We start from the raw sequence: 12738 nt of genomic DNA, 5'->3' as shown, positions 1-12738 counted from the left end.
TACATTAAAAATATTAAAAAATAGAAGAGTTAGTACCATCTCAGTATCTTCTCCAGTATAATTCATCAATCCAGTAGCATATAATATTATATGTCTTATTCTACATCATAAATCTATGTTCTAAAACTGTGATTATGCTTTATGGTAAGTATATGGAAAATGAGAGCAGCCCTATTCATTTGACTTCTACCTCACCTATGAGGAATACCCTTGGTAAATGTAAATCAGTCTGTGAACTACAGGGAAAGACTAAGAATCTCTTTAAATAGAGATGATTCACCTAGTCATAATAGGCTTTACTTAATAGCTAGTTGAATAATCATAAACTCAAATGGTCCTTTAAACTTATTTAGTCCAACTTACATATTATGAAGATTGCTGAACTTAATACATTTTTATTAAATCGAACTATGAAGAGTAATTAAACAGACTAAGAGTTTAAATGGCTTTATTATGCTCACAGTGCTAGACGCTAAGATCAATTCTTGCCGCTTGGTGTCTTTGACTTGTTCCTCCAAGTTATGATATTTGTTTTCTAACTCCATCCTATGGTTTCCTTAGCAATACTTCTCAAACTTGACTCTGTTTCTAATACATAGGTCTGCCAATTATACACACACACACACACACACACACACACACACACAGTTGAAATGATGCCCAGAAAAACAAATGAGTATAATACAGCGAGATGTTTTTAACTTTTGATTTTTCAGTTTTGTTCCCTAGCCATGAGCCTGTGAGAGTTGAAAGCTGCTACCTATATTAGAGTAATTTCAATTACTCTGGGTCATGAGATATGTCCATAGATAGACACTGTCTATCTTAATTAATTGTTGATGAAATATTTTGACTGGTAATCTCCCCCTTTCTCCTCTCCTCTCCTCTCCTCTCCTCTCCTCTCCTCTCCTCTCCTCTCCTCTCCTCTCCTCTCCTCTCCTCTCCTCTCCTCTCCTCTCCTCTCCTCTCTTCTTCTTCTTCTTCTTCTTCTTCTTCTTCTTCTTCTTCTTCTTCTTCTTCTTCTTCTTCTTCTTCTTCTTCTCTCTCTCTCTCTCTCTCTCTCTCTCTCTCTCTCTCTCTCTCTCTCTCTCTCTCTCTCTCTCTCTCTCTCTCTCTCTTGTGTGTGTTGACAAAATTTATGAAAAGGGAGGGATGGAAAGGGGAACAGGGCAGGCAGGGTAAGTTCAAAATCAAACAGGGATTCAATCGCCTCCGTAACTCAACCCTTTCAATAAGTTGTCAGTAAAATTTGCCCCAACCTACACATTAAATTATGAGAGATCTTGCTCTTCCGGGGACGGTGCTTAGAGGCACTCAGAATGGTCCAGTGTTTGACATACCGTCGTAGGCTTTCCTACAACACGGCCTCTAACAAGACTAGGCTGTCTCGAACCCCCGGCAACAGGATTGTTTACCTTTATACCAAGAAGGTTGGAAAAGCACCTAAATCGGCATGCGGTGTGTGCCCAGGCAGGCTTCGAGGAGTTCGTGCTGTGAGACCGAAAGTCCTTATGAGGTTGTCTAAGACCAAGAAGCATGTCAGCAGGGCCTATGGTGGGTCCATGTGTGCCAAGTGTGTCCGTGACAGGATCAAGCGGGCTTTCCTTATTGAGGAGCAGAAAATTGTTGTGAAGGTGTTGAAGGCACAAGCACAGAGTCAGAAAGTGAAATAAATATGCAGCTTTTTTAAATAATAAAAAAAAATTATGAGAGATCTTTCAAGATGGGAAACCCTCTATTCTCAGTTTTATATGTCCGCCAAGAGGGAAAAAAAGGCTTATGTATTCCTGTTAATTCAATACAGATCTTATGGGAGTTTATTCTTCATAATTTCTGTGTCTAGACATTAAGTTTAAGAAATTTTATCATTTATCATTTTGATTTGTATATTCAGCGTCTTTGGAGCCAGCATACAAGCATTTGAGTGGGTAATAATGCCAGAGCTGGTTTTTGCATCCATTCACTGCTGCTCTGTTGTGTTTCAGTAGCATATGTGATATTCCTCCCATCTTGATCGTCTCCCCAAGTCTAGACATAGCTCCTGACTGTAGTCACAGTGAGAACACAATCTGCAAAGCCTGTGACAGGAATCATCCTGAAAGGCCAGTGGAGAAAGCAGGTGTGGCAAAGAGAGAGCACCTGTCAGAGCAGTACAGCCTCACCTCACCTAGTACCACAGCTACTGCCATACTGCCCTTCTCCATTCTCTGGATGGAAAATAGCGTGCCACAGTTTCCTGACTATCTTCATGTCAAATAACTAGTGTCATCTCAAGACTAATGTGAGAGAAGCAATCTGGTGCCCAGCTAATTATAATTAAATAAAGTATGCCATCCCTGCATTTGATAAAGGTGATCTTTAATTGGTAAAACTTCAAAATCATTTGAAAGTGCTACTTTTGAGGTCATCTGAGGAAAATACAATGAGAGTTGTGTATGCAGTAGATTTAAGAAACATCTTACTACTTCATATTTTTCCCAAAGTCTTGACCTGTTGTTGCATTTTTAAAATATTCCATGATTACAGGGACTTTGTTTCACTTATAATTATGATTATAGAGACCATGTTTAGTTTGAGTTTGTATAATAAACACTGGATTCTTCACTTGTGCCACATAATCAGAACCCAAAATGCAAATGAGATGAAATGCTCTCTCCCAGGATTTTCTGTCCAACTGAGAAGGCAGAAAAAAGTCAAGTGTTATGATCCAGACATGCTGAGCCATGGGGAAAAATGAACCATATTCCAACCAATGAAAGGGAAGTTTGCTGAAGGATTTAGGAGGAATCTCATGGGTTGAGTATGGGATACTATGTGAGAAAAATAAGGAAAAGGGAACATTGCTCTCACTCAGAGTATTAAAATCAAAGACAAGGAGATAGGAAAAATTTTTCATGTTGTTTTTAGTTTTTCTCAAGCATAAACTATGAGCCAAGCAGGAGCAGGTGGTGAACAGAGGGATTGTGAGGACCACTGTGACTCATGTTTTCTTTCAAGCAGATGAATTCAACCTCAGATTACAGTCAAGCCCCATGTTGAGAGATGCTGACAGTAGAAAATAGAGTAGAATTGATTAGAGAAACCAGACAGCAAGGTATTCAAGAAGTCTAGTGAAGAGATTATGCTATTCTGAAATGAGGAGGGGGGAAGCAGTGAGGGAAAAGAAAGAAGAAAATATGATACAGTAATTATCAGGAGAACAAAGCCAACAGGAGTCATTATATTTAAATTTGCTGGTGAAAGAAAATCCACATCCACTGGCTAGGGACAACCTTGAGGGAATTGGAAAATCAAGTGGTAACAGTAGACATAAGATTAGCAAGGACGAGAAGTTCCATTCTGGAAACAGTGACTTTTCTATCATCTTCATTAAAAATCTGAAAAGTAGAGGATAACATGGTTATAAATTATGAAAATGGGGGAGTTATTAGTGAATAGGTAGTTATAAAAGCCATAAAATTAGGCAGGAAACTGAGGCTTTGTTTATAATGTACAAAGATGGCAGGTAGCCTGGAGGCTGACTAGGAGATATTTTATCTTAGTCACTGTTCTATTGCTGTGAAGGGACTCCGTGACTAAGGCATCTTTTAATTTAATTAGGGGCTTGTTTATCATTTCATTCCAGGGAGCATTTGTAGCACACATGGCATTGGAGCAGTAGCTGAGAGCTACATTCTGATCCACAGGCTGAAAGAGAAAAAATATTGGGCCTGTTTTGGACTTTTTGAAAAGTCAAAGCACACTCCTAGTGACACGTTTCCTCCAATAAGACCATACCTCCTCCAACAACACCCCACCTCCTAATCCTTCTAATTGTTTCAAATAGTGTTACTCTCTGATGACTAAGCATTCAAATATATGAGCCTCTGGGGCTACTCTTATTCAAACCACGACATATGTTAAAGAGAAGAAAAAAAATAAGCCTAATAAGTACAGTCAAGAAGGATCCTCAGAGAAGTAAGATCCGAGCAGTCAATGCCGTTCCATAAACATATTAAATATGCACAATACACTATTTTCCATGTGCTTGTCCTGTTTATTCAGGTGAAACACTGAGTTTTCCGGTGTAACACACCAATCTGGTCAAGTTTCAGCTGGAGAAAAGATCGTGTCACTGTTAGTTGGAGAGAACACATTCCTTTCCTCATCTTCGAGAATCTTTTCAACAGTTCAGAACTGGATAACAGTCAAGTAAACTAAGAAAAAAGGGCTGACGTGCCATTTGTTAGCCTTCCATGGATCACCAGGACATCTTTCAGAATACCATACAGGAGGAATCACTTGCTTTGCCTCTCTTTCCTGAGGTTTCTCAGTCTATTGTTCTTAGTCCTGCTGCGTTTGGGCCAGAGTGGTAGGCAGAAAAGCATGGAGGCAAGAAAGTGGTGGGGGCTTGGGGGCGTGAAACTAGGGACTTTCAAAGGCACATCCCCAGTGACTCCACCCTCCACTACAAGCATCTCCCAAATTAGCGCCACTTTCTTGCAGGGGAGGGAGCCCTATCTTCAAAACATAAGCCTGTAGGGAACATGCCTCATTCAAATCATCCTGCCAAAGGATAAGTAAGCCTCTTAAAGTCCTGAAACTAATACAGTTGAGAGCTTTTGAGTCTTTGAAACTTCACATTTTTTTTTAACCAGTACTTCCTTTTCTCATTTCATAAGTTTCTCTTCATGATTGGTAATCGGTTTGGTTGTGTGTGATGCCAACTGGCTGGGGAGTGACCTATTGGTCACTTTTTACCACAGTTCAGAAATTGACTCTGCTGTCATAATCTTGTGGTCATGCAGCCTAGCATCACAAACCATGTCTTCTCTTTGAACTAAGATTGGCACCCAGCTCTTGATAAAACAGAGCATGGATGAGAGAAGCACTGTCAGCCTGCAGTGTGACACAGAACAGGAGGCACTTGAATGACTAGAAAGCACAAGTTCTGAGGCATGAGAACCACTCATTGCCCTTGAACATGACAAGTCCTAGGCTAAGCTCTCCAGAAGCCTTTATTTAGAGATTTTTTTATGCAAACACAAAGAATCTATTGAGCTCAGGAGATACATAAGGGAGCTTTAGGGTTAGAGAATGGGAGTAGGTCAAGGCAAGAAAATTTGTAAATGTATACACATATTTTAGAATGTGCACAAATTTCTTGACAGAGAAAACATTACTTACATTAATTAGTTACTCTAAGTAATATAAGAGTTACAATCAAGAGAGGTATCAATCATTTTTTTCTACTTTTAAATTGTGATGAAAATCTAAGCACACACAAATGAAGATAATAGTAAACTCCCATGTAGCTAGCAGTTGGTTTGGAAAGTATCAACATGCTGCATATTTTATCATCATCCCTTACCACTCACAGATTTCATTTCATATTGCTGTAATGAAAACCATCCAAACTCTTTATATCTATCCTAAGTCTCTAAGGTGTTTGGGATGTCATTAGTTTCTTTTCCAATTCTTCCATTCTACCTATTGTCGTTGAGTCTTTTGCAATGGGATTGAAAGTTCCATTCTTTCCCTACTCCTCATTCAATCCACACATTCTGGGGGGACACAGGCTACTATGTATTAGTTTAGTTTCTGTTGCTGTGATGAAGTACCCTGACAAAAAGCAATTTAACTCAGAAAGAGATTATGTAAGCTCACAGTTACTGGCTGTAGTTCATCAAAGCACAGACATCTAGGTAGCAAGATCATAGAGCTACTCACATCCACAGTCAAGAGTAGAAAGTAAAGAATGTGTGTATGCTTATGACTCACCTTATGTTCCCCACTCTTACAGAGTCTAGGATCTAAGCTCAGAGGATGGTTCTACTCTCAGTGGGTTGTGTCTTCCCACACCAATTAACATAAGCAGGAAAATCCCCACAGATAGGCCCACAGACTAACCTAGATAATTCTAGTTAGTTTCTCATTGAGACTCTTTTCCCAGGAGGATTGTAGATTGTGCCAAATTGACATCACAGTTTTTAAGACTTCTCAAACATCATTTTCAAATAATTTAGTGTTTTCCTTTTATGGAATAGTTTAGATGCTTACAATATGACCTAGTGATGAAATAGATATAAAATGTTTCCATATTTAGGATTAAAGTTATCTGTGCTATGTAGAGCATATTAATTACGTATTTCAATTTATATAACTACCCATCTCTTACTATACATCTCAATTGCCTATTTCTCTCCAGAAAACCGTTGACATCTTTAAGGAATCTCCTCAAATTCTCATTTGTTGAACATGCATTTGGCATTTCAGCAGTACAGATGTACAAAATTATTTCTGCATATTTTGTGAAGTTTTAGAGATCTTCAAGAATAAATTTCAAAGCTTTAAGCCTACACAGCCAACTTCTGTATCTTCTTTCTGTTTCCCAGCAAACTGTGTCGAGGCTAACTATGATATACTGTTGTGATGATCTTTTGTCTGTGCTCTCACAAATAAGGCTTGTCTGGAGAGTGCGGAGCTAGCCACTAGAGGCCAGGCAGTGGTGGCACACATGTTTAATCCTAGCACTTGGGAGGAGGAAACAGAAAGTAATAAGTAGGGGTGGAGACAGGAGCTTGGCCCTTTCTGTCTGAGGATTCGGTAGAGTTAAGAAGTCTGATGGCTCAGAGGTTAAGACCACTGGCTGTTCTTCCTGAGGTCCTGAGTTCAATTCCCAGCAACCACATGGTGGCTCATAACCATCAATAATGAGATCTGGTGCCCTCTTCTGCCTTGCAGGTGTGCACGCAGGCAGAACATGGTATACATAATAAATAAATAAATCTTTAAAAAAAAAATCCAGCCATCAAGAAGTCTCTCTAGTGGCTGGCTCCTTTACTGATTTTTCAATATTTACCTTGATATCTGGCTCTGGGTTTTTATTATTAAGACCAATAAGGATTTGTGCTATAATACTATAGCTACTGTGGTGTGAATTTGAAATGTCTCTTATAAGCTCATGTTTCGAATGTTTGTACCCCAGCTGAAGGTGCTATGTTGCAAGGTTTGAAACCTTTAGATGATGAAGGCTCTCTGGCAGAACTAGGTCACTCCGGGTGGATCTGTGAAGGTTAGACCCACTTTTCATTCCTGTCTCTGCCTCCTGCTCTCAAAGTCATGAACTAGGCTGCTTCTCCATGCCTTCTCTGTCACAAGGACTAAGACCACTCAAACCACAACTTAAAGTAACCATTTCTTCTTTGAAGTTGTTTTGCTCAGGTATTTTTCATGACAGCCACCCACAAGGAACTGCTTTCCGAGGGATAGACATTTGTCCTATTTACTTGTCTGCCTAAAGTGTTTAAGTCCTCAGTGTCTACTACAGCCCCTCTGTTGGTTCTAGTTTCCAAGTATGAGTAATAAGGAAAGAAAAAGTGGTTATCCAATCAAAACAATTCCAGGAGATGCTTCTCAGACATTTTCTTAGCTAAATTCCCTAGCAGTGAATCACATCAGGTATTATTTTTTTCTCCATATTTTTCATAGTTATTGGGTATATTTTATGTGAAGAAATTTACATTCAGGAAGAATAAACATCTTGGGTAAAGGATGAACGTTCACAAGACAAAGATGCAGACTTAAAAATAAGCTCTGCTGATTAGAATGTCTTGTCTCTATTACTTCTGCAAACATTCTAGGAGGACAGTGTCTACTGTCTGTACACCTAATCCACCATAGCCGTTGTCTCTCATTCTACACCAGACCATCAGGCGCCCAGACAAAGTACATATCTGAATGAAACAAATAATCTGCATTTCATTAGCAACAAGTTTGATCAGATGACAATGATCAAGAAATCAGTTCTGAAGCCTCTTTTTGTTAACTTAGTCACTGATGCCACCACTTCAATAAGCTTTTAAGATGATTTTATTATAATTATGTATCTTTCTGTGTGTGTGTGTATGTGGGTATGTGCATGTGAATGCCAGTGTCCCCAGAGGCCAGAAGACAGAGGTACTGGCTTCCCTATGGATGAAGTTATAGTCAGCTATGCACCTTACAACACAGTTTCTGGGAAACAAACTGGAGTCTTCTGCAAGAACCTTACACGCTCTTAGCCACTGAGCCTTCTCGCTAGCCCTATCGCTCTTGTCTTAACAAGAGGATGCCCTCTCTTGCCCTCTTCCCTCCTCACTCTCTCCTTCTCTCCTTCTCTCTCTCCCTCCTTACTTCTCTTTCTCATTTTTCTCTCTTCCTCTTACCCTTTTACCCGCTCTCTTTCTCACACTCCTTATCCACTTCTCTTTTTCCCGTCCTTCTTCGATGTTGGATTTTTCAGTGACTTATAGGTAATTGTCGGCTTTTTAAAAAGTTTATTCTGAGAAATTTATTTGCATGGTCAAATTGAAAGCAACAAAAAATTCCCATACTTCAATATAGTTCTACGCAATATATTTTCAAGATATTACAGGTCTTTCTAGACTAAAGAAAACAGACAGGAATCAGGTCATGCCTCCTTCTTCTCATAACATAGACCTGATAGCAAGCCTAAGAACTGTTTTGGTATAACAAATTGTTAATGGCACTGAGCATTGGATAGTATAAATATAAATCCAGAGTTTAATCCAGTTACAAATACTGAAAAGTATTTTTTGACAACTTATTAAAACTTTAAGTATGATTCCAAACCCTCAGGCTACTTGATTTTTTTAAAGTTAAATTTTCTTCAGCAATAGCAATATATGACGCCTGTCAAAAACCCAGAGTCAGGATAGCTGCAGGCAAATTTCCAAAAATAAAATAGCAGTATCCGTCAGCAAAGTGCAAATGCCTTGGTGTACATGGCCTGCTTTAATGGCCACTAATTCCTACAGCTGTGTTTTGCCTATGATTTAGCTGGAAATCACTGTGTTCATTGTTATAGCATAAAATGAATTATGCTTTATTCATCATGGTGCAAAATAGGAGTGGACAGACTTTCTATGATAAGGCAGCATATCAGAGGTGACTCTCCTTTCTCCATGACCAATGAAACCTCAATCAGGATGGCCCTCCTTCCATTGTTCCCTACTTTATCTCCACCTCGTCTGCCAGCTGGGCTCTTGAGACCCACGCAGAAATAGTCAAAGTATACACGTGTTTACCCCAAAGCCATGTTGCATAATAATAGTAATGATGGTGAATAACATTTTTGTATTCTTAATAATCTCTTTTTAAGTGTTTCATGGATATATGCTCAGGAGCCGCAACAACACAGGAAAAAAATATATCATCATCATCATCATCATCATCATCCTTCTCATTGTCACCTGAATTTCACCAACATAGAATGTCACTGTCTGTTTACATTGTGGAAGCAGAATGTTTAAACCTTTGGTACTCCCAAGTACTTGGTTCATCTGTGAAAGGTCTGCGAGTCTCTATTCTGAAACACTGTAATCCTTCCATGTGCTAACTTTTCAGTGCTGCCACCACAAGGTACCATGAGTGACGTTGCTTAAAGTAACTGAATTTTTTTTTTTTTTACTTCCAGATGGAAGTAAAGTCAAGGTGTCAATAGAATCACTCTCTTTCTGAAAACTGGAGGGCAATGGTCCCAGCTCTTCTAGCTTTAGTTGGTTTGTCAGACACTTCTGGCATTCCTCATGTGCAGGTGTATGACATCAATGCCTATCTTCACTGTTACATTTATTCTTTCTGATTCTTCTGTTGTCTTCCCACCATACATCTGTTTCCTGTGGTGATATTTTATTTGCTCTCTAATAAATAAAGCTTGCATGGGGATCAGAGGAAAAGCCAGGCACCATATCAAACATAGAGGTCAGGCAGTGGTAGCACATGCCCTTAATCCTAGCATTTGGGAAGCAGAGATTCATTTGGATCTCTGTGAGTTCAAGGCCACATTGGGAACAGAGCCAGGCGTGGTGGCACATGCCTTTAATTCCCAGTACTAGTTAACTATAGAGGTCTGGAGTTCTGTACAGACAGACAGGAAGTGATAGAGCTGGGCAGGAAGAGGAAGTGATAGAGCTGGGTGGAGATAAGAAGTGAGATGGCAGGGCACAGAGAGAATATAGGGATGAGTATACAGGAAGTAGCTCTCTCTGGAGGCTGAGGATCGGTGAGGTGAGGTTGGCTGTGGCTTGTTCTAGTCCTCTGATCTCTCAGTTTTCACCCCAATATCTGGTTTCAGGTTTCCAATTAATAAGACCATTTAAGATTCAAATTATAAAATTTGAATTCAAATTATAAAATTCAAATTGTTTCCAAATTGTTGTTTTTCTTTTTCCTTTTCCCTTTCCTCTCCTTCTTCTTTTCCTTCCTTCCATCTTTGCTTGCTTGCTTCCTTTTCTTTTTCTATTTAGTTTATAACACAGGGTCTCATTAAGTCACTCTGGAATCCTAGTTACATTATGAGACATTGGTTGTTATGTTTTGGGAGGAAATATTCAACTCCTAGCACTTTATTTTGACTAAAGGTAAAGGATACAAAACAAATTGGATATGATCCTTACTGTTCCATTACTTTCCCTGAGAAGTGAACAGACATCTCATGGCCAAGATAGGGTAACAATGACGGTTGAAAGAAATTATTTTATCTAAGTTCAACTTCATGAACCAGTGAATTGATTGGGATTAAATATAGGAATATGGATTAGAGGTTGCTTACTAAAATACGAACAACTTAAAAACAGAGAAACATATATTTTCATACATTCTCATCCCATCATGGGCAATGAACTAATAGACATGCATTATGACACCCCACCAGCAGTAAACCTTCAATTCCTATATAATAATCTCTTGCCTTTCCCAAGACTATGTGGACTGGGAAGCAGAAATGAATGGTAGGTGGAACTCCAGATGAAGATCTTTGATTATTCTTCCTCAATTGCTTTTTCAAGACCCATTTTCTTAGACCTAGCTATCACTGTTTTATTGTATTTATTCTGTTACCATGACTACAGGATTACACATTCTGTAACTCACCACAAAACCCTATATTCCACAATGGTCATGTTACACACAGAGGTAATAGCAGATTACATATCTGCCACTAAAGGTCTGACAGTAACTGAATACTCATGGAAATAAGTAGATAATTTTAACACAAATCTGTAAAAACTTTGGAAAAGTGGCAGTCAGAATACTAAGGAGACTGGAAATTTTGAGAAAGGCAAGTTGAGCTGAGCTTAGGTAAGTCATGAAAATTAGAGACCATTTAGTTATTAGAAAGGAGTATGCAAGGTCAAAACAATAACAACAACAAAAAGCAGTGATTGAACTTGCAAGTAGTTACACAAGGTTTGAGTTAGGGGTAAATTTGAATAAGAGGGAAGAGATGTGATGAGAAAGAAAGCTGAATTAGTGAAACTCAGACCATGAAGCTCCTGTGTACTATCAAAAGGATGTTGTATTTGCTTCCAATGATAAGACATCTTCAAATGGCCTTTAAACTAAAGATTGACCTACTGAGATTTATTTGGGTGTTACATGTAAGAAGTACTTAGAAGATATCAGGCTGAGCATACCAACAAGATGATGAGAAAAAAAGTGATGATGATGGTCAATTTCTGGTCGAGTGTAACTGATTAGGAAAGTTGGTCTGTCCACACTATACAAGACTTAAGATACATTTAAGGGGAGAAAGGTTAGTCAGTTCATCTGTGGGATATTTAGAGAATTTAAGTTGTCTAGGGAATCAAGTTGGTCTGGCACAAAAGAATTGAATCTATGTATTTGGAACATTGCTCAGGATTAGTTATAGAAGTCATTCAAGGATCTAAGATATGAAATTTTCCTGGGAGCCATTATGTGAATGGGATGATGACTGAATCTCTGAGAGACCTGAAACAGATCTTTCGAACAAGAGATGTGAAACTGCTGATATTTCTTAATGTAAAGATTGACAATCAACCTGATGGCACACATAAAATGAGCATTTGCTAGTGTGGTATATAGTTACACTTAGCTTAATGAGGACTCTAACAGAAACACACCCACAATCAGTTCTCAAGCAATCTTATCACAACTATAAACTGTAAGGACCACACTGAGTTACAGAAGAATAGTTTTTGGGAAGCTATCAATCAGATCAACACAAATAGTAGCAAAGTGATGAGAGACAGTGCTGTGGGATGGTCTGTATGTCAAATGTGTTGCTGATTGGTCAATGAATAAATCACTGATTGGCAGTGGCCAGGCAGGAAGTATAGGCGGGACTAACAGAGAGGAAAATTGAGAGAACAGGAAGCTGGGGAGGGAGACACTGCCAGCCGCCATCAGGACAAGGAAGATGTAAAGTACCGGTAAGCCACAAGCCATGTGGCAAGGTATAGATTAATAGAAATGGATTAATTTAAGTTGTAAGAACAGTTAGCAAGAAGCCTGCCACGGCCATACAGTTTGTAACCAATATAAGTCTCTGTGTTTATTTGATCGGGTTTAGGCTGCTTGGGACTGGCGGGTGAGAGAGATTTGTCCTGACTGTGGGCCAGGCAGGAAAACTCTAGCAACAAGACAGAAAGCAAGCAGTCAAGAAACAGTGGTAAACCAGATGACAGTGAAGAGATCTCCAATTAACATTTGTTTGCAATATAAAAAAATGTTTTTTTTCCAATGGAGTCTCACTGAGTATATTAATTACACTTATGTGTAGGCTCCATGCCCAGCAGTAGGTGGACAACACAAAAGGAACCTAATGGTACTTTTATAGACTTTTTGTCTCATATTACTTATTTGGGCATTTTTTTTGTCTTATTGGTCTTTTACTTGTACATTATGCTTTCTGATTTGTGTGTGTGTGTGTTTCTT

General features: G+C 38.9%; 1 protein-coding gene across 1 annotated transcript; it reads left to right on the top strand.

The window, feature by feature from the left end:
• The first annotated feature begins 1289 nt into the window (after positions 1-1289).
• On the top strand, positions 1290-1691 carry LOC128103721 (60S ribosomal protein L34-like). Its single transcript, XM_052728318.1, has one exon. It carries the CDS (start codon positions 1320-1322, stop codon positions 1671-1673), a length of 354 nt encoding a protein of 117 aa, XP_052584278.1. The 5' UTR covers positions 1290-1319; the 3' UTR covers positions 1674-1691.
• The last annotated feature ends 11047 nt before the right edge of the window (positions 1692-12738 follow it).

The sequence above is a fragment of the Peromyscus californicus genome, unplaced genomic scaffold, assembly GCF_007827085.1.
Source record: "Peromyscus californicus insignis strain IS unplaced genomic scaffold, ASM782708v3 Scaffold_8__1_contigs__length_139910024, whole genome shotgun sequence".
Classification (NCBI taxonomy): Eukaryota; Metazoa; Chordata; class Mammalia; order Rodentia; family Cricetidae; genus Peromyscus; species Peromyscus californicus.
Note: the sequence above shows the minus strand (reverse complement) of the source record. Positions and strands in the feature narration are given on the sequence as shown.